The sequence below is a fragment of the Zeus faber genome (genome assembly GCF_960531495.2).
Source record: "Zeus faber genome assembly, chromosome: 12".
Taxonomy (NCBI): Eukaryota; Metazoa; Chordata; class Actinopteri; order Zeiformes; family Zeidae; genus Zeus; species Zeus faber.
In genome coordinates, this window is record NC_137196.1 from 18955208 (window position 1) to 18977666 (window position 22459).

General features: G+C 42.7%; 1 protein-coding gene across 1 annotated transcript; it reads right to left on the reverse strand.

The window, feature by feature from the left end:
- Positions 1 to 824: 824 nt before the first annotated feature.
- atp6v1h (ATPase H+ transporting V1 subunit H) lies at positions 825 to 20832 on the reverse strand. The gene is made up of 14 exons (XM_080011490.1): positions 20799 to 20832; positions 18144 to 18301; positions 17376 to 17475; positions 16635 to 16724; positions 15970 to 16083; positions 13534 to 13638; positions 9911 to 9970; positions 8666 to 8763; positions 7980 to 8172; positions 6776 to 6954; positions 6328 to 6453; positions 5035 to 5136; positions 3832 to 3945; positions 825 to 1223 (listed from the first exon to the last, which is right to left on the reverse strand). The coding sequence occupies exons 2-14, from the start codon at positions 18245 to 18247 to the stop codon at positions 1154 to 1156; spliced, it is 1455 nt and encodes a 484-aa protein (XP_079867616.1). The 5' UTR covers positions 18248 to 18301; positions 20799 to 20832; the 3' UTR covers positions 825 to 1153.
- Between the last annotated feature and the right edge of the window lie 1627 nt (positions 20833 to 22459).

Below are 22459 nucleotides of genomic sequence, written 5' to 3' on the forward strand. Positions count from 1 at the left end.
AACATGAGGTGGGCAGCATGATAACGGCGAAGCAAAAACCATCTGCCTCACGGTCCAAAGTTCATCCGCTCGTAGCAAGTTCGGTGTACATGGGGACGGGGGGGGGAGCGCCGGCCGCTGTAAACGGCGCTCGAGCAGATCTTACTGCTTTACTCAAATATTGACTCGGCGTGCATCTCAACTTTCCAGATGTCTTGTAAAGTCGAGGGGCGGGTGTTGACAATGCCGGACTGCACCTCGATCGGCGCCGGAGTCGAAGAAAAAAACAAAACAAAACCGGGATTGAGATTCAAGGTGGACCTCGATGCGAAACGGCCATCGGGGGCGGTTCTCCCTCCTCTACATCTGGAGGCTCAACTGCCGCCGGCCACGAGTCAGAAATAAAATGCTTTTTCATTTGTTTGTTTCTCACGGGGCTGCTACCTAAGAGAACGCATCTCCATAATAACACACGCACCATCTCTCAGAAAATTAGCGCGGCGTTTTATGGCGCCACCACGGAGCACCAAAGCTGTGAGGGGAACATTTTATTATTATTATTATTATTACTATTTTTTAAACGAACTTGGAGGCTATTTTAATTACTATGGAGATGTACTGCAGTGGGGGCACTGACCTCACAGGTTTCACATCGGCACGAGAGAGCTGATGACAGAGCTGACACAATATTCCCCTTCAAGCTAAACTCATTTGCAGCGGCTCAGGAAACGTGTTACAGACTAAACGCAAAACCATATTGTCTTATTGATGATGGTCAACGTCCGCTGCCCGGCGGACAGAGGCAGGATGCTCGGGAACAAAAGAAATTCACGCACACTCAGTCGTACCGTAGACAAGCTCCTTTAATGTCATGAGCACACAATTATTCACAGGCAAGGTTTAAATAATCTTTCATTGTACATATATTGCCACGGACACAAAGTGCTACTCCAATCACTGAACATTAAGCTGTGAGAGCACAGCACAACAGGGAGGTCGGTAAACATCCATCGAGCGAGGGGTTGACAAAAAGAAGTCACCCCTGTTCTGCTTTTTGCAATTCGTGACAAGGAATGGATGAACAACCAAAAAAAAAACCACGACGAACTCTGCACATATGGAACACACTCGACCACGCGTCATTACGTGACAACATCCACGCCACAGATCAGCTTCAGCTACGAGCAGCCACGGCTTGAGGCTGCTGCTGGTCACTGGACTGCAGCTGCTTGCCAAGGTACTCCCTGTGGAAGGAAAAAAAAAAAATTAGATATATATATATATATATTAGGAAAAAGACATAAATATACTACCCTACTCACACTGCTGGTAAAATACTTAGATTTGGTGGCGGCATTCGTTTACATACAGCTCCAATGACAAAGCGAGAGCAACAACCATCAGTAATGACTGGAGAACTGAGACGAAGCTTAAGGAATCTTAAGAACCTCTATGGCATTATTTTTTAATGTCACATATCTCCGCGTGTCTTTTTTTTTAATATAACAACCTTTCCAGATTTGACCCACCTATCCGGTATTACGAATATCAAAGTACATGAAATACAAAAGGCCAAGGAAGACTTCACTGAATGAGTTTTTTTTTTTTTTTTCCCCAGAATGGCCCAAAAAAACATGCTTCCTTTATGTACATACACTCACTGAGCACTTTATTGACCCGGTGGGGGGTCAATAAAGTACAGGAGGGGGACCGACACAATATAAGGCAGGTGGTTGTAATGTTGGAGCTGACCGGTGTATATAGATCTATCTATCTATACAAACATACATACTGCATGGTCAAAAGTATGTGGACACCCGAACCCCATACCCCTATGTGCTTGTTGAACATTTAATGGAACATGGCTGCGGGGATTGGCTCCCGTTCAGACACCAGGGAATTTGTGAGATCAGGCACTGAGGTTGGGCGATGGAGCGTGGCTCACAGTGGGAGATTATCCAAAAGGCTTCCCAAAGGTGTCGAATGGGTCTGGGCTCTGGGCTCTGGGCAGGCCAGTGAAGCTCTTCCACACCAGAGTCCGTAAAGAATTTATCAACGGACCTCGCTTTGTGCACTGGGGCATTGTGGCGCTGAAACAGGAAAGGGCCCTCCCCAAACTATTGCCACAAAGTTGGAAGTGCACAGCTCTCCAGAATGTCCTTGTACGCTGAAGCATTAGGATCCCTTCACTGGAATTGTGGGACCTAGTCCAAGCCATGAAAAACAGCCCCAGAATATCATTCCTCCACCACCAAATTTAGAGAATAGGTAGGTTACTGGTTCTTTTACCACTATTACGAATGCCATAATCACTTATTAACGCCTTAGGGAAATGTACTTTTGATAACCTAGAAGGACATAATGTGTTCTTCAATGAAAGGTTATCAATTCAAACATTCAGCTTTTTGTCTGCTGTTGTCATGACAGCACAGGGGCCTTCGGCAGCCAAGGGAGAGGAGATCCATTCATGACAGCAACACTCAAGACCAGAGTGGCAGTTGTGCGCCAAAAATGGCAACCTTGCATTCCCCCCTCCCAAATAATGCACCATTTCTTCCTGAAAATTGTTAAAATTGTATTAAATAAATAGAAATAAATTAATTCATTTGGTTTGCCGTGGAACGAAAGCTGTAAAAATACAATAAAATAGATCTCAGCTTATTAGTTTCATTATTATTATCATCATAATGGAACTTGGCACTTTTTAAAAGGATTTTCAGGAGGTGATTCTCCTTTAATTAGCCTTTGAACTCTCCCGTGGCGGGTACCAGGTGCCTGCAAGATAATAATCACTAATTCCTCCAGTTTGAATAGAGAAGAGTACTAATTCTGCTGTTTTCCACCACGGAGAAAAGAACAAGGAGGCCAGATAGAAGACACGAAATCTCAAGGCTACAAGTCCATCTCCCAAAACCGCGTTGTTCCTGTGTTCACCGTGCACAATGTTATCATGAGGTTGAAGGACTATGGCGCTGTAGTCAACCTCCCTGGAAGTGGCCAATCTGAAGATTGTTCAAATGGCGGAGAAAGAACCTCAGACTACTAGAAAACTTCAACCACAAGGTACAACCGTTTCAAGGCATTCTGTAACATCAACAGTTCGAGAAAATACATTGTGTCGACCAAATACTTTGTGAATTTAAACTTAGTTACAATTAAAACACAAGGTTGACAGTCTATTCACACCCAGCTGATCTAGATGATGTACTGTAATGGCAAAGTCTTACTTCAATAAGAACACTTCAGCTTAAAGTAAACAACTAGTCATTTGTCATAATGTATTCTGCATAAGACAGCAAAAGGTGGGACCTTGAGAAATTGGGACATTTCAGAACATTTGTTTGCTCATTAATAGCCAATTGCACATAGCCACAGATTTTGGGCTTTTGTTTAAAAAGCTTCGGTACGTATGCAGTCAAAATGTTTACGGATGCATGAATCGAGTTGCCTTTTTTCATATTAAACTATCATCATTTGTCATGTTTTATTTTGACTTGTTTATTTTGTATTTCCTCAAATAGTGACTGGGGCCTTTATTTAGCTCGACTGCAGAGGGTACCAGGCCTTTATTAGAGGCAGGCTTTTATATCTAATTCCCTCTTTAATAAATATATTTTATGGCCTCCTTGTTCTTTTCTCCGTGGTGGAAATTGAATTTTAAATCAAACTTCTGCCTGGGTGCCATGCAATGCAAACACATGTATGGTGGAAAAAGGCCTCTAGTAGCTACCCTAAAAGTCGCACTTCAAGATTCAAGAGGTTTATTTGTCACATACATATACATACTGCATATGCAGTATATAAAGCTGATGATACAGACCGATATATCCGTTAAAAGGTTCCAGTACGTACCAGTTGTGGACCATGAGCTTTTGCACGGCCAGCAAGGCGTTGTAGCGCACAAGCTGGTCCTCATGGTGCATGTGGTTCATCACCAGCTGCTTCCCGCCGAGCTGCTCAATCACTCTAAAGACGGGGAGGGGGAGAGAGAGAGAGAGAGAGAGAGAGAGAGAGAAAGAGAGAGAGAGAGAGAAAGAGAGCAACAGAGTAGTAGTATAAGTAGTTTTACATAATCACCTGATTGCAACTGGGTGAACTAATCGGAATAATGTTGTAGAATCGCTAGGTTCCACAAACACCTGTTTCCATCCAAATTTACAGGAATTTTGAGCCAAAATGTTTATCAGTTTTGTTGAGAAACATTCAAGTTCAAGAGATTATTTGTCACATACATACACATACGGTCGTACATTTATGCAGTGAAATGTCATGACACCCGGTGATTACGCACAATAAGCTCTATAAGCTCGAAAAATACTCAAATGTGCGTAATCGACACACGGTGCTCGCGCAGGCGGCCGCAAGGGGTGGCGCCACAATCGCGATCACTGTCAACCCAAAGTTTTATGTTACAAAATGCATGTATTTTCCTTCCTAAGGTATGTGTGTTATAACGTTATTATCGGCTTATACTGTGATAGAGGCATGAACTGCAGATAAGGGACAATTCAATTGTAAATCGCAATTATTTGTATGATAATCGCCAACAAAAGTTTTGTGATCCTGACAGACCCGATAGATAGAGAGAGAGAGAGAGAGAGCAATCTATTATCCCAACAGCGAATATGTAATCATTTCACAATTTGAGTGTATGCATGGTCTTGGTTGGTGAAAATAGGTGAGCTATAGTAAACTAGTGACAAACAGCAATAGATTTTTGTACAACTTATTTTTGGTCATTAGTTCGAATGCCCTTAGATGGAGGAGGAATAAAGCGCAGACTGAATGTATATGATCCTTAATAACCTCCATGAGAGGATGAAAGCCCCACAAGGGCAACGTATCCACTTAGGCTGCTTGGTTGGGGAAAATTACAGCAATACTGTACCGCCGCCACTATGGATCTACTCATCATTAATTGTTCCTGGAGTGTTTTGTAATCACAGAGCGGGCTGCCGGGTGCGGGAGCTGAATCTACAGATTCTGAACAAAGGACAGGGTTCCTGGCCTCAGGAGCGCAGCCGAACGGCAGGCGTGCAGGATGAAAGGCTTTACCGTTTTCCACGTGGGTAGTGTCGCACATACTCTCCGACGTCATGGGCTGCCACAGCGATGACCTGCGGGTCGTCCGACACCTCCAGCAGCCTGGTTAAGATCCTGGGTGGAGAGGCGTTTATCAGGAGAGGCACGCACAGCCGTCCATCACAAGCTCATCGTATAGAGAAATCGCAAGCTTCACAGGCGCTCCAAGATGACAAAAGAGAGGGTGAGAGAGCACTGTAAAATATTCTTTGACTCTCTGATGACCTGGGGGTGTCACTATTTCCCTGAACAAAAAAAATAATAATTTGTATTAATCATACCTGAAGAAAATGATAATGTAATTTTGAGCTTGATGAAATTTTCCTCTGCGCAAGTATTACCTGAGGAGGAGGGACTAACCTTGGCACAGGTGCCTACACCTTAGACATTAGTAATATGTAAATGATCTGTTGCGTCTAAATTATATGCATATAATGAACTGAATGGTTAAACCAAATGAGATGCTATTTTTTGACAGGCAAGGCAGATTTTGGAAACATTTCAGCAATCAAAGAGGTCAAATATGTTTATAACAGAGGACTCTTGACACGACAAAGCATAACAAAAACAATTTGTATGAGGGATTATTACCAAACCGCCTGAATTATTTTAGCAGATCTAAATCTTTCCGTCGGAAAATGCGGTCTCTCCGTTACAGAACTGCAGGATTTATTATTTCCAAGCACAGTATTTTCACAAAAACGTCCAGTTTTTACTAAATCAAATCCCACAGCAAAGGAATGCATCGGGAGACGTGTGTGATGTGGCACATGCAGTTGTTGTTTTTTTTTTTTTTTTTTTTTTTTAACTTAGATGTGTTTAAAAATGTTGTTTCATAAAAATAGGAAACAAACAAAAATAAATACATCTAAAATAAAAAAAATAAAACACGAAAACCGGCAAAGAAGTCGGGAACTGGTGTGCACAGCGCACCGCTGTCTGGAGGAGAAATAAAAAACTCCACTATAATTCTCTTCGAGTTAGGTTTACATTTTTCATTTTACATACAAGTAAGAAGCTAAGAAAACGAAATAAATGGAAATTTTTCTCCATGAGAGTATATTATATGTTGATCTATTGTAATCACAATATATTCGATTTGCATAGAATGAATGCATAGAATATGCATAGAATTTTTTCCTGGCAGATAAAAAATAAATGAAAGAACAGTCAGTCATCAATGTCAGTTGTCAATCTCAACACATAGTGTGCTTTATGTATATAAATGATGTGGATAAAATTGAATGTGGTTTCCGCATCTCTTACTTGAGCAGCTCGTAGTTCTTCTCATTCAAACGGACGGCGTTCTCTCGCCAGAACTTTTCAGACTTGTGCACGGGGCTCCATTCCAGGCGGCCGGACTTGAGTTCCGAGCTATACTCATCGAAGGAGCTGGATGCCGACGAAAAAAAAAAAAAAAAAAAAAAAAAAAGAATGTGTTGAGATTCATAGGGAATGTGATGCAATGCCATGGTTCACTAAGAGCCATCTCCTCTACGGTCTCCCGGTTGTGCAGACAGACGTTTCTGCAGCCTGTGGCAAATGCTGCTGAAGCTGATCACAAGTTGGAGTTCAACACTAGATTTTATCGGGACGACGTTACAAAGGGGCAAAAACACAGTTCAACAGTAGCTTCGAATCGCTCGAAGCCCTTGATGGGTGGTGAGAAAGCTTGTTAGTGCCTTTGTATTTTTAAAGGAGTCCAATGAAGTACCTGAGGTCTTGCACGCTCTCTCCCAGCCGCTCCAACAGGAACTTGATGTCGTCAGTGATGTCCTCGTCATCGTACTTCTGCTGGTCCAGGTTCTCCAGTTGCTTCAGGACCTTGCACTGGATCATGGCCAGGGCATACTCCTGGCGAGTCTCCCTCTCCGCAGACTTCTCCAGAAGGTTCTGCGAAGGAGCAATTTTATCTTGTAACTCAATTTTTTTTCCCCTACTCCAAATGTGTCATGACCAGAAAAACAATGGATACCTCTTAAGACAAAGAGCAAAGTACAAGAAATAGAATAGAACAGAAATAAAAAAATATTTGATATCGCAAATATGTTGATGACTATGATACACCATTGATACACCAAATCAAATTGTGATACAATAAAAAAATCTGAATATTTATTTAGTTCCATAAAAATATATTTATGATTTTTTTGTGGTGGGATTGAAAGGGATGCAACAAATGCTATGATCCAAACAAGGATCTCCAGATTAAAATTATTATAAAGTTCTGGTTCATAAAGTGACTAAAGATGTGAGAAGTCTGATAAATAATACTTAACCGGCCAACAAATGCATAACCCATAGTTAACCAGGAATTAGATGTATTGCAATCATTTTGGATACATTTGCAGACCAGAAAATTTGGGTCTAAATGATTCAGCCAGGGGAGGACAACCAACGATGGGCCATGGCCTCTAATTTAATTCTGTTGGAGACGTGGAAGGGGGAATTCATTACTTGGCATGAATACAAACAGCAGAGCAGGACCAGAGCACAGCTCTTAGGACTAAATTAAATATCCAATAGAAGCTCTTAGCGGTGGCGGGAAGGCGCTGAGAGGACAGCAAAACCATCAATTTTCTAATGTATTATTTAACGAGTGGGTTGCTGTAAAAAGGTTTCAACTTGTTGTCATAATGGGCATTACCCCAGCAAATTCATAGAGGGCAATGGAGTTGAAAACAGACTGGAAGACAACCACACATTGACTTTTAAGCAATCGTGAAAGTTTGACAAAGGAGTGATCTACAATCCTTTGTGAGCATTTAATAGGATGGGAATGCTGACGTTTTTGCCAAAACAGCCGAGAGCGAAAATAGAAAGCCGACGAGGGAACCAGAAGAAAGCACCCAACCAGGCACCCTAATTGCAAGTGAGGGCGGTATTTTGGAGGCCAACGCTGGTCTTTCTTCAAGTACCCGGAAAGCAGCCAGGATGATTCGCGTGACCTTCTCCTTGACAGACTCTTGAAGGATGTCGGACAGGGCAGGCACTACGTTGTAACGCCGCAACTGCTCGCAGAGCTGGGGGCTGAAGGCCAACAGCCAAACGCAGAAGATCATCTGGTACTGGAGCTGGAAGCCGCACTTGTTACTCAGCACTGCAGTGATGCTGATAAAAAAAAAAAAAAAAAAGATTATATAGAGTGTTCAGAGCTGCGACATTGTGTAAGAAAGCAATTTGTATTTCGTTCACAGATTCATTATCTTCTGATATTGCAAGAAACACATGCTCCATAAAAAACAGTGTGTTGCAAGGAGCAAAGGGTTCATAATGCAGACAACTAGAGAGACATCCATAGAAATAGCCAGGTAAGTACAGACATGTGTGCGTCAGAATGATGATGACCGTACAAAAAGCTTCTCCTACGTTTGTAGTCGGCACCAGCCATTTATGAGCCTGAGAAGGAATAATTGCGCAATGAAAATAGATGGATGGAGTTGCAAAGCTGGTTACCGATTTTTCAAAACATGCACGTTAAATAGACGAGAGGCAATACCATTCGATTTACAATGCTATACACAGGTGATTCTAGAAATTACCCCAAATTACCCTTTGCATCTAAATGGAACGGTGAAATCTTGCCTAATACCCAGCAACTCACCAGTTGACGCCGTCGGCCTCCACCCAGGCGAACCTGTACTCGTTGACCCTCAGCATCAGCTGGAGACATCCCGCCACGCACTGGACATACTGGGAGCTCTGCAACGGACAGGGGCAGATGTTTCTTCAAACTCGACTGAGAGTGTAGCGTACGAGTGGAAGGATATCAGAAAGGTTAGGAAAACGTTAGAGCAGATCATTCCGGAAGGATGAAGTGGATGACAGGCAGAGACAGCGCGGGTGAAAAGTTCGGTCAGTACACTTGCATTACCATCGCCCACCCAACAAAGGCATCGCCCATGCAACTGTAGGTACAGTATAGATCAACACATGCCGTATCAAACATACACACAACAATACCATACAGAAAATTATTGTCCCATTTCACCTGAGCAGAAAAAAACAAAACTTGTGAATGAGGAATAGATTAAAGCAGAGGAAGCTGAGAAAAGAGAAAAATTGATTAAATTCATTTGTTAAAAGAGAAGTTGTCTCACATTAGCTCGGAAGGTCTGGCGTTAAAGAGGAGGAATGCAGTAGGATACATAGCACAAAGGAGAGAAAGCAGATTAACTGTTCTGTGGGAGATGACAGAGAGGGAGAGAGAGAGAGAGAGAGAGAGAGAGAGAGAGAGAGAGAGAGAGAGAGAGAGAGAGAGAGGGGAAAGCTGATTACTTTGTTCGGCCGTTAGGGAGCCATCGCATCAGCCGGTTTCCGAGCACGTTCCTAAGAATAATGCAGCCGTGGTAATGTTCCCTAGAAAGAAGGGAACGTCGCTCACATACAAACGCCTTTTAAATTTTCAAATTCGGCGTCGCTCGTTCATTTTGTGGCTGAAGCTTCAATTCTTCAGGCAAAAGTGGTTCTCTTCATGCGCCAAGGCGTTAAGGAGCACTGGCATGAGACATGCAATTTCTACTCAATTGCCTAACCAATGACGGCCAACACCATGCTGACTAAATGGACCACCCCTCCCAACATAGGCTCGAAATGTAGTCCCCGAAAGCCCAGGGTCCCAACAAAGAATCATCTGGAGTTAATAGTAAGAAAACTGGAGTGACGACAACAGGATGAGGGAGAAGGAGAGGAGAGAGAAAAAAAGATGTGAATGTCCAGTGACAGCAGACAAAAAGCCAGGTTGCACAAACCCTACCCTGCCGGTGCGGGGCGGGCCGGGCCGGGCGGGGCGGGGGGAGGAGGGTTGGAAGCATCAGGGAAGCACAGGATGCACTTCACTCATACTCACTTCACTGGGGGAAATAGTTCCTGCTCCCAAGCCTGTTTCTGGACCTGCACCATGCAGGTTCTAATGAGAGACAAACAAACACCACAGACCTGGCTTAGAAATCCCACTGCTTCCAATGGAGTTACAGTGGCAGTTCGATTAAAAAAAACAAAAAAACAACAACAAAAAAAACAAAACTCAACCGCAAGCGCATTTCAGTGGAAACAGGTGATTGCGGATCAGTTTATTGCTGTTGAGAGAAGATCGAGAAGTTAACAGGCATATTAGGCAACTCGTCGATAATGAACTCGTAGATTATGACACTGTGCATGAGACACACACACATTCTCCAGGACGGAAAACACTTTTCAAGAGAGATGCAGAACAAATACAGAGAAAATGAATGTTAAAAAAGAAAATGTCCCTTTTTAATAGTGGCTGTTGACCTGCTTAGGTGAGACCACTGATGTGTTTTGTTGTCAGCCCTCGCTCTGGTGGAGCCCAAAAGTGTGGCTTTTGGGCTCCACCACCTTAGGATGGCTTTGATCAAAGCCATCCTAAGGTATTCAAAAATCAATACCAAAGACAATCCAAGATATTAAATCCAGCAAGGGGCTTCAAAGAGCAATATCAACTCTTTTGATAGAGTAACTATGAAGGTTTTTAAATAAAGGTTTTTTTTTGTTGTTTTTTTTTAATAGTCGCTGCAGCCGTAGTGCTGTTTAATGCGCGTGCCAAAAATGATGTAATTGCGGCGCTCGCGACAGCGCCGCAGTGATTTTTGCGCACGTCCGAATCTTTTGAGCTCCAAAAGTTTCCACAACTCTTAAATTTCTGTGATGGAATGATTGGAGCACATACTCCTTTGTCACAAAAAACATTCACGAATGTTGGTTCTGTTATGAATCAATTATGGCTCTTCTGAAAATGTGAATAAATCTGCTGGGTCAAAAATATACATACAGCAACATGAATGATCAATTTTGGTGATGTAGAAAGTTGTGTCAATCAAATTTGCTTTGTGGCATGGCCTCTTGTGAGTGATAATGATCGACTACAGCCGGTGACTTCTCTGAGCCCATTTAAATAGGGCTCGTGTGATACACTCATCAGACTCAGTCACATAACACTACAATGGGAAAGTCCAAGGTGCTCAGCACGGATCTGAAAAAGCGGATCATTGATTTGAACAAGTCAGGAAAGTCAATTGGAGCCATTCCAAAACAGCTACAGGTCCCAAGATCAACTGTGCAAACAATTGCTTTGAAGTATAAAGAGCATGGCATAGTTGTATCACTGCCGCGATCAGGGAGAAAACGCAAGCTATCACCTGCTGCTGAAAAGAAAATGGTCAGGATGGTCAAGAGTCAACCAAGAAGCACCAAAAAGCAGGTCAGCGATGAAATAGAAGCTGATGGAGCACAGGTGTCAGTGTCCACAGTCAAGCGTGTTTTCCATTGCCGTGGGCTGAGAGGCTGCCGTGCAAGAAGGAAGCCTTTTCTCCAGAAGCAGCACCTTAAGGCTCGACTGAAGTTTGTTGCATGGACAAAGACCAGGCCTCCTGGAGGAAATATCTGTGGTCAGATGAAACAAAAATTTAGCTATTTGGCCACAATGACCAGAAATATGTTCGGAGGAGACAAGGTGAGGCCTTGAACACCAAGAACACCATACCTACCGTCAAGCATGGTGATGGTAGAATTATGCTCCGGGCCTGTTTTGCTGCCAGTGGAACTGGTGCTTTACACAAAGTAAATAGAATAATGAAGAAGGAGGATTACCTCCAAATTCCTCAGGAAAACCGAAAATCATCAGCCAGAAGGTTGGGTCTCGGACGCAGTTGGGTGTTCCAACAGGACAATGACTCCAAACACACATCAATAGCGGTAAAGGAATGGCTAAATCAGGCTAGAATTAAGGGTTTTGAATGGCCTTCCCAAAGTCCTGACTTAAAACCTATCGAGAACATGTGGACTGTGCTGAAGAAACAAGTCTGTGTCAGAAAGCCAACAAATTTAGTTGAACTGCACTGATTCTATCAAGAGGAGTGATCAAAGACTCAACCAGAATCTTGTGGACGGCTACCAAAAGCGCCTTATTGAGGTGAAAATGGCCAAGGGACATGTAAACAAATATTAGCATGGCTGTATGTATATTTTTGACACAGCAGACTTGGCCACATTTTCAGAAGACCCATAATAAATTCATGAAATAACCAAAATGAATGAAAGTTTTTTGTGACAAAAGAAGTATGTGCTCCAATCAATCCATCACAGTAAAATAAGACTTGTAGAAATTATTGGAAACTCAAGACTGCCATGACATACATGTTCTTTACAAGTGTATGTAAACATTGACCACAACTCTGTGTGTGTGCACACACACACACACACACACACACACACACACACACACACACACACACACACACACACACACACACACACACACACACACACACACACACACACACACACACACACACACACACTATATTTATATAGCTCCAGCGGCAGTGTGATAAAAAACTACACTGACTACAATAGATATACATACATTTAACACTTTCTATTTTAATTCTTATATCTTTTATATCTGCTCTAGTTATTCAGATCCTTCTCTCAGGACTTCTTTGTAACGTTTACAATTCTTTGTTTCCCCTGTTTGTGCACATCGCCCCCTGTCTTTCAGTAGAATATCACCACACCATCTACACCACTGCATCAATTGCAAATGCCGTGCTCTCTGGTCGAGAGCTCCACTTGCAGCGAGTATAAATCGCCTTTAAGCTGGATTTCCTGTTCAAACTTAGATTCTTAGACGGTGTAAAACCTATATTTAAAAGAAAAAAAGTGTGTACTGTACATGAGGCACAAAGGTTTATTGAGGTGAGTTGAGATGTGTCACAAAACATATTATGGCCATATTTATTTTTTATATATTTTACAAAGTAATTTAATGTCCATTTAATTTATTCAATGGTGTAGACTCATTTAATATAGCATTTCATTAGACAATTTTGTTTTGGTTTAAAATGCATATTTTCAGGCTTTATTTAGCTTTGTCATTCGTCTACAGCTGTCACATTTAATTTAGATAGCCACAAGTGTGGTTACCTAGTTAAAAAAAAAAAACTAGGCCTAGACGAAGGGCAACAAATACAAATTAAGTTAAGAGCTGGACATGTATGAAGTATTATTTTGTTTGGAATATTGCTCAAGTTAGGCAGGAGAAAATATGGGGATAAAATATGGCAAATGGGAAGACACAGATAATGTGGTATATTAAATCTATGTCAAAATTAGTTTAAAGATCCGAAAAATTATGATACACAAACAAGATCAAATTTGACACAGTTGCAAGTTTTTGGAGAATTTCATTCATGCCCACATTTTGTAATATTAAGGCTCGGGAACATTGTCCCTTCAATGTTGTCACTTGAATGTTGCTCAACAAATTATCACCCAAATAAAACAAAAACAAAAAGAAAGAGCACTGTTCAATGTAAAACTATTCCACGTGGCTGCACTGAGCTTCTTTTTTTTTTTTTTTTTTTTTTTTTTTTCGAAAGCATGACAATCTTTAGCCTGTAACATTTTCTACATCCCAAATGCATTTCTGCTGCACAATGCTGCATCAATTACCTGGGAGCTGAGCTGTGTCTTGATCCAGTTGAAGTAGTAGTTAAGGTCGCTTCCCTCCATCAGGTCACGTCCCCAAGCAGCGAGCTTGGCAATGATCCTAGCGGCCTAGTGGGGAAGAGGCAGGAATAAAAGTAAATACAATACCAACTATTTGATTGACAGCAATTGGGGGGGACAAAACAAAAACAAATGATAGATCTGACATTTATGTTGTGTCTGTCAGTGGTCTATTCACGATCAAACATCTGCACTCCCCTGAGGCTCAAATAAAGTGTCTGGCAAAAGGTAAGCTACGGTGAAATTCATCATGTAAAGTTTATTTGTAAAACGCTGACTGCAGTTGATTTCTCGATAGGCTATCACGTGCGCAATTTGAAGAACAGCTCTTAACAATAAGCTTTCAGTCACTGACCGACACCGGCATATCATGCAGAGCCGCCACGATTATGATCCCCTCGCCGCAACAGTTTGAGCAGATTGCCATCGTTTTATCAAAAGGTTCCACAATCATGTTTCTATCCAAATTTAAGGGGAATTTCAAACCAATGCTTAAATGTTGTGAAATTAAATGAGAATTAGGTGTGTGATCCGTTGGGTGGAGCAAGATGAACGGTCTGTCCAATTTTTATGAACAGTATATTGGCATCAATGAACAAATTATTTGTATGACAATTAATCATCAATTAAACGTTCATGGTTGTGATTGCCCTTATAACACCCTGCACTGACATAATAAGGGTCAAACTAGCATGGCTTGTATTTGAGAAATGTTGTCTTGGGTGGCACTGGAACAGCGAAAATACGATTGAAAGCGTTTAAAGGTTGGTGGGGAAGCTTAAAATGGCGTAGTTTTCAATGTTGCTGCAGTTAACTTAATATTCATTTGATTCGCCAGTTATCAGGACCTTATGGATTCCAGCACCCCCCCCCTATTCTTTTTTTTTTTTTAAACGACCTTGAAAAGAGTCGGAAAACAAAGAACAAAGAGATAGATAGAGAGTCCTTCCATTTACGATGTCACAGAAGTCCAGCCGAATACATTTAAACAGGAAAACGCACCCCCGCACGCACGCTGTTCCGAAACCCCATCTACATGCAAATCACCTCAGGTCCTCCAGGGTACACCTCATAACCAATTTGCTCTTGAAAAACTTCTCCCTGTCTTTTGCCACACAGATCCGAGATAGAGAGAGAGAGAGAGAGAAGCCAATCCCGTCGATCTGAACAGTAAGCTTTCCTCTGATCTCCCGAGACTGTGGGCACAGCCAAGGCTTCAGTCAAAATGTGGGGAAATGCGGGGGCCGTGATTTCGGGACAGCAGTGGACCTGATGAGGAGTTGGGAGTCTGTTGAAAGAGCTGCATGGCAGTCCTGGGGGGGTCACTTTGAGCCGACCTGCTGGGCGCCATCTGGCACCCTTAATTAAGCTGCGTGTATCACCTCCTAGTGCTAAAGTTATAGATTGTGAGGTGGTCTTCGCTGATATGAAAAGATTATCAGTGAGGGGTCACGATGCCTCTAATTGCCTGTTTTCGCAGAAAAAGGAAGGTTGCTGTGTAAGAAATTATTGATGTGTTGGGCTATGATTAGAACCGGTTTATTGTGGGGTTGTGAAAGACTCCATGGAATAGACTTTCTGTTTTTTTTCTTTGGAAATTGGCGATTAGATCAACAGCTGGCAGCAGTCTTACAGACGAACTGCGGGCAAACATCTGCCTGACATACACACTGTGTTAGTATGCACTGCAGCGGCTGAAAACACTTGCAATATTGGTAAAATACTTACATGCTTATTTCAAATGGCAAACCAATCTCTTTGTGAGAGGCTGATTAGTTAATGAGAGAGATCATTTCAAATAAATAAATCAATAATCAATGTGTGTTTCATATAGTTTGTCTGCCGACGTCGTGGCTCATTAAAAAACACCAGCTACAACTTCTACGCTGTGTTTAATGTGCAAACCGACAATGTCATTGGTCTGCGATGGATGTCATCGGGTAAGAGCCGTTGTTGTGTGAGGCCCACGTGTCAGATACATGGTTTTACATGTCGTTTTGTTGACTACATGGTCAGAGTATAATGCAATTGTCCTTCCTTCACATCTAATTTCACTTCACTATAACCTTCTACTACCTTCCTCATAAATTATAGTAGCTATTCATTGTCCTGTCCATTTTTGTTCTGTACCGCAAAAGTAAATCTGCCAACCTCGCCGTACTGTTATGATGGGCACCAAGTTCAAAATCCTGACAATGCTGTGCTGAGCCCGGTTTTAGGTGTAAAATACATGTACACACTGAATACGCAGACAAAAAACTGCTGTGTGGTTTAAAGGGACACTCAAGTTTTTGCTGTGACTCTGATAACGGGCGACGCGAACAAACTTAAATTGAATCTCATCACACACACAACCAGAACATGGATCTTCCAACTCACCATGTGGACGGTGAACAGGTCTTGACGGTTCAGCATGGGCAGAAAATAGGACCAGGCAGTGTTCTTGGTTTTCTTGGCGTAGTCAAAGAAGATGTTCACCCTCTGATGGTTCTCCTGAGTACATTCAATCAAAAACGGCGATGTAACAAGAGCCGCCGGACTAAAACCTGCTCAGGCTGATTCATTTGATCTTTTCCCTCTTGTTTATGTAGGCTTAATCTAATCTAGCATAGGTGATATGATCATAGCTAAATGAAATTCAATTAACGTGTCATTGAAAAGGGCACAAGATTGGGCTTTTATGTATGATTATAATTTGTTATTATTTGAATATTAGCTCCCTTATTATAATCTATGCTTGGATAATGACTAAACTCTGTATGCAATGTCTTTTATCACAACTTGTTTAATATACTTGTTGTTACAATGACTGTTACTAGTCCAAAAACAGAGTGGGATGTTAAGTATAATTTGAAAATGATGTCATGGCACACAACAAGATTTTAAGCAGTAATGTTTCACCCTGTACTACCCACCAAGGGATGTAACTTTAAGGAAGGATAAAGAAAGGATAAAATGCTATATTAGCACAGTCCATTTCATTGGAAATGCAAGAGGTTTGTGTGATGGTTGACGCCCCGCTGGCCTGAGGTGTTTCTGATTACCTGCAGAGTGTCATCAATCAAGGTCAAGATGTACTGGACTGTCTGCTCTTTGGAGATGTGAGCCATTAGGTTGAGAAAGGTCTTCGCACACTGAGCACAAAAGCAAAAACAGAGATAAAAAAAATTATAAATAGATAATAAGCACTCGCACTCTGGGGAAAGTAAATTGCTTTTGCTTGGAAAGATCTTTTTGCTTTAGATATTCTGGGGTTTAAGCTGAGGTCAGCCAAGTATAAAATGGTTCAATATTTTGCCTCCTTATGCTTCCAGTCCCGTTAAAGACGAACACACATGTGTAGGGCCCTACCAAAACCACGGCCGTGAAAATAGCGTCACGGACCATGAAATCTGCCTCCTTCCGCGGAATTGACAATTTGCCCAAAAAAAGAAAGTGAAGGGCCACCGAGACAAGCCGCCTTTACAGTTTGTTTTTCCATGGCAGCAAAGCTGGAATCAGCAGCAGAAGGTCCTTCGAAAAACTACAGTGACGACAACAAATGATGCGATGCGTTTGTCTACGTCGTGCGTATGTGATAGTTGTCTTGTCCATGCACAAACTGGCATTTTTTTTGAAAAATGAATATGAAATTATTTTAATATTGTAGAGTGTGTGTTAAGTCTTTTAACAATGGCGCCGTTGGATGTTCTTATTTGTTTTCCTTATGAGGACTAGGACTTACTACCATACTGAGAGTAATTTACCGGGAACTATGCGTGAAAGGGGCTAAAGTGTCTTCAAACCTGATGTCCTTCATTGGTCAGAATGGCTTGTTTGTCTTCAGAATGAGCCACCTCAAACTTCTTGATAAACTCACAGTCTTCAGCCGAAATCATCTGACCCCTGTTAGGGAAAAAAAAATAATAAATAAATAAAATAATAATAATAATAAGTATCTGATTCATTTTATTCCAAACCCCTTGCCATACAATGAGAAGTTTTCTAGTCCAAATAAACCAATAGAATTTAAAAAACGAGTTTTATGCAGATATATTTGATCTATTTGATCCATTATGGTGCAATTTATAAGGGCACAAATAAATTGTCACATTAATAATGCAAAAAGTTTACAGTTTTTGAACTGAAAAGTGAAGATTGGCCTTGGAGTATTTGTCTGGCATCTGGTTTTGAAGTGCCTGCGGTAGCTTGCATCATAATGTTAATCACTCTAAGAATGTCATATGTCAATAATAAGCTGCTAATATACAGTATAGTACAACTGTATAGAAAACAAGCATTCAGAAAAATCTGAGAGAAAATGTGATATGATAAATCATGATAAGACATTGAATACCAGACATTTCGCTTTGACACTATAAGTAAACAGCCAAAATGAGGAAGGACGTGAGACTTCTGACAGTGACTCACGAGGCCGAAACTCCAGAAGTACCCAAAGTATGCTACATAGCTGACACTAATTCCAAGAAGAGAATAAAGCTTCATGGAATTGTTCAACATCACCAGAAATACCTGTCACATGACATGAATAATCGACAGTGGTGTGTGCTTACTGGAGGTAGGACTGCCAGTTGACTTGATTGGCTCGAACCTCAGCTGCCTTGGCAGCAATGATGTTCGTGGGCACTGCAGCGTCCACGGCCCCTCGAATGTCCATCTTGTAGAATAAACCGTGGCAGTATAATGCTAAATTTAATCCAACACCACGCAGCTGAAAATATCATGGGAATAAATAGCATTATTATGTTTTATTGGATGGCTCTGTGGAATATTCGATTCTCATTGGTCAACAGCAGAAATTAGCGCTTGTTTCTGAATAATAATAATAATAATAATCATAAAAATAATAATAACAGCAATAATAATAATAAGTATTAATATTAATATTATTATTATAATAATAATAAATATAGCTGCAGGGAGCAATATACGGGGTCCAGTTTAGTTAGGTAGAATTTTCGGAGTTTCCGTAATGGCGTGATCAGCCTTTACATTTAATGTTTTTGAAATAACTTGAAAAAAGACATGTTTACTTTAAATGAAGTGTCTTATTTGTCATTTCATTTTCGATTTTTCATGCTCATACGACCAATCACTGTGGACTTACGTCACTGAATGTTCCTTTTCTGTCATTCAGTTGCAACAATTTTAACATACAACCGTTTTAATCATTACGATCCTTCCTGGATCATGCAGTGCAGACACAGAGGAAAGGGTTGGTTCCTACGTCTTCTGTGACTGATTATAGTTTTCCAGGTTTTGTAAAACGCAGCGAGTTTTCCTTCAAATGCAGCATCGGCTCAAGTTGTCTGTCTAGTCGCAAGTGACTGGATGCAAATGAGTTGCCGAGAGAGGAAGCTTGGACCTATATAACGTTGGATGGTGTTTGTCACTCACTTCTAGGGCTGTACCCGACTCAGAATTTTGTCAGCCGAATCGGATTCTGCTGCTCAAGTGTATGACCCGGTATTAAATGGGCCCCAGGGCTAACTTATTAAAGACTGTAGTATCGATAAGCTCCCACGTTACCGGTAATGGAGAAATTAAGAAAAATCGATTCATCAATTTATTTAGGATATATAACCCGTTTCTAACTTGGAATAAGATTAAGATATTCCACTAAGAAACATTTTCGCTACTATCAGAAGAGACACCTCTCCTCTCTCTCCCCCCATCATCGGAATGGAGATATGCGCAAAGGGGGCAGGGTCAGCTCCCTCTACCTCTCACACACACGAGGAGACCCTGAGCACAGATTCCGCCCCCGTTCGCCCCCTCCCCATGCGTAATGAGCAGAAAATAAAGCAGTGTTAATTCTGCTTTTAATTTTTCTCTTGTGATTAAAAAAAAGACCCCATAAGAGTACAGTTAAAGTACCGGATCAATATGTTTTATCTTGTTGTTGTAATGCCGACTGACTGACAAAAGCTCCCCTCAAAAACTGCACGACTTGAAGAATCTCAGTCGACTGAAAGGTTTCCAACTGATGATTCGACTCGTCGACCTTCAGGGGGCAGCCCTACTAATTTCCGCTCCAAATGTACATCGATATTGATCAAACTCTAAACGTCCCCTGTTCAACTGTGTCTGTGCGCACTGCGATTGTCGCGTTCCAGATACCTTCTCATTCTGATACTTTCATACTTTACTTTCACATTCCATCAAGAGTAAAGGGGTTAGCCAATAGTTTGCTAGTATGAGCTGTGTTGCTGTGGACTACTTTTCTTATGGGAAGCTCCTAAACTAGCAGTACTAGTTTTTAAATTATATCTCAAATCAATATCATGTCTCAAGGTATTATTGAGTTAGTAACTGTGTAAGATGAATCAAGATCTATAAAGATGCACAGGAGAGGAAGAGATGGAAACAGAAAATCCGCTGTGGTGACCCGGAACGGAAGCAGCCAAAAGAAGAAGAAGAATGTACAGCCAGCCTACCGTTATTGCAAAATAACCGCCGGCAGGATGATCGAGTCTAATGCGCGCTTCAGAGGGGTTTATTTTGCGGTGACAACCGACCGGCTGTACATTACAGCTTACTTGTTCCATCAATTGCAGCGATAAGGCTCTTTCTGTAATCTGAATCTTTTTTTGTCAAATGCATGGTACTTTATTCCACCCATCTTGGTCCATGCAATAATTGCAAACCTGACCAACACACACACACACACACACACACACATATATATATATATATATATATATATATATTTTACCATGTCTTGTTATATGTTTGACATGGGCCGACATGAAAACAGAAAGGGGGCTCTTATATTGAGTTGCAATGTGTTTTATTCGTAAAATGGTTTGTACAAAACACAGATGGAGCTGAGATGCTAAACTCAGGTCATAACAAGCTAGCAAGCCCCAATGTCACGACATGGTGAGATCTGAAACCAACGGAGGGTTATGGCACAAATTCAATATATTTGGCGTCACTAAATGAAGTGCTACCCAGCCGCCGCGGGTGACCAAATGCAGAATTACGAGCTCGGCTAGCAGAAAGCCCATCGGCAAACGGTGACAGCTAGCAGGAAGCTGAGGGAGCGAACGTCGACGCTGAGAACGCCCCCATGGCTCCGCCGTCGTTCCACCGGCAAAAACGCACACGGACCGCCCGGGCACGAAGCCGAAGCTCTCGCACCATCGACTACGACGTATTTTTCCCAATTTCGACGCGAAACGAGCGCAAACTCAGGCTCCACTCACCGGCTGATCGGTCGCTCTCTGCGCGCAGCTGACGGGACTGCAGCGGCACGTGATCCGCGGTCACGTGATCCCGGGGGGGGGGGGGGGGGGGGCGGTTGTCACGTGACCGCGATCTCGCGTCTCCCAAAAAGTTTCGGGGGAGTCCGTCGGTTCAAGAAGCACGACGCATCGACGGTCGCCTCTTCGTTCGCGTCCACACTGCGCTGCGCGCACCCTCCACCCTCCGTCATCATTTTAATCAGGCGCTCTGCAACCGCAGTGTAGGGCCCCGGCGCCACTGTTGTGTGTGTGTGTGTGTGTGTGTGTGTGTGTGTGTGTGTGTGTGTGTGTGTGTGTGTGTGTGTGTGTCCCAAAATAGAGCCAACTCCAGAGCGCCCATGTCTGTGTACGTTTTCCAAAGCATAGTGGAGCGAACAGCAAACGAAAAGCCATTAAACAATATGACCGCGCGGTGACGACAACCTGGCGGGACGGCAGGTTTCCGAACGAATGACCGACTGGACGCACAGGCGACTGCGGTGGAAATTGCGACAGGACACAGGCCTCGATCCCACGGCAAACACACGTCACACGCCAACGCGTTGTTTTCTCATCATGCGCGTCGGCGATTAACTCTGTCTATACCCCCTCCCTCCCTCCTTCTCTCTCCCTCTCTCTCTCTCCAAGGAGGTAAACTGTACAAAGGAGGGCGTCTGGGCTACAAAGGGAGCCGTCCTCATAGTGAACAGCAGTCTCTTCTTGAATCTCGAATCTTGAATCTCAAACCAGGTGAAGAAACCAGCAGGTCCCTGCCTACCGAGCCGTCTCTGAAGAGGGGTGCCTGTGCTCTTGCTGACCTGTGATTTGTCTCTGTTTTTGTTGTGTTTTTTTTTTTTGGTTCCTTCGTAATCAAGTTGCCGCCGCTGTGACATGACTTACTGCAAGTAAAGGAACCTTAAAAGTAAAAGTCTCCCTCACTCCCTCCCTCTCTCCCTCCCTAATGTTACGCATCAGGTGTTACGGTACGCCCTGCATCCGCATATACCTTGGGATGGGTGTCGACGTTGTGAATTTAAGCCTTTTGTTTTATTATTTTTGGATTCAGCCGTTTCGACGTTGATGTACTGTATCGCTCTTGGAGGACCGCAGATTATTGTCCCGTGGGAAGAGATTTGATCATTCTCTATATGTACACGTACTGTACGTATGTATATACTGTATACACCACCACCACAGCCGTATGTTTACTCTTGAAAGTCCTTAAATCGGCTGTGTTTCTTCGGCGGTCGTCGGGGGGAAGTGATCCTTCGGCAGAGGAGCGTACATAACGATGAAATGGCCGCCTATATCGCCATGCCTCCCTCTCCTCCCCGTCCGTCCTGTTCTGGCGCTAAGACCTCGCATTAATCTGCCCTAAGCCGGTGAGACGCGGTGAGGGAGGCACTGGGATTGGACTCGGTGGAAACAGCGCTAATCCCCTTCTGCAGGCTCATCTGTAAACACCGTTTCTCGTCGTTGTCATTGACTCTTCCCGCTGACGGACACAATGCGTTTCGGGACGGACAGAGGGACGAGCTGAGCGGGGTGGAGCGGGACGGGGCGGGGTGGGGGTGGAGGGGGGTTAAGGAGGAGAGAGAGAGTGCGACTTCCCATCCCCGTCGCCTATGCGGCGATAGGCTCTC

Bases quoted from the DNA above. Each gene is read 5' to 3' on its own strand.
- atp6v1h (XM_080011490.1), bottom strand. From the start codon at position 18,247: ATGGACATTCGAGGGGCCGTGGACGCTGCAGTGCCCACGAACATCATT. The intron at 17,476-18,143 runs GTAAGCACACAC...TTTCCCTAACAG, and splicing joins AACTGGCAGTCCTACCTCCA to GGGTCAGATGATTTCGGCTG. The intron at 6,955-7,979 runs GTACTTGAAGAA...GCTCCTTCGCAG, and splicing joins TCATCCTGGCTGCTTTCCGG to AACCTTCTGGAGAAGTCTGC.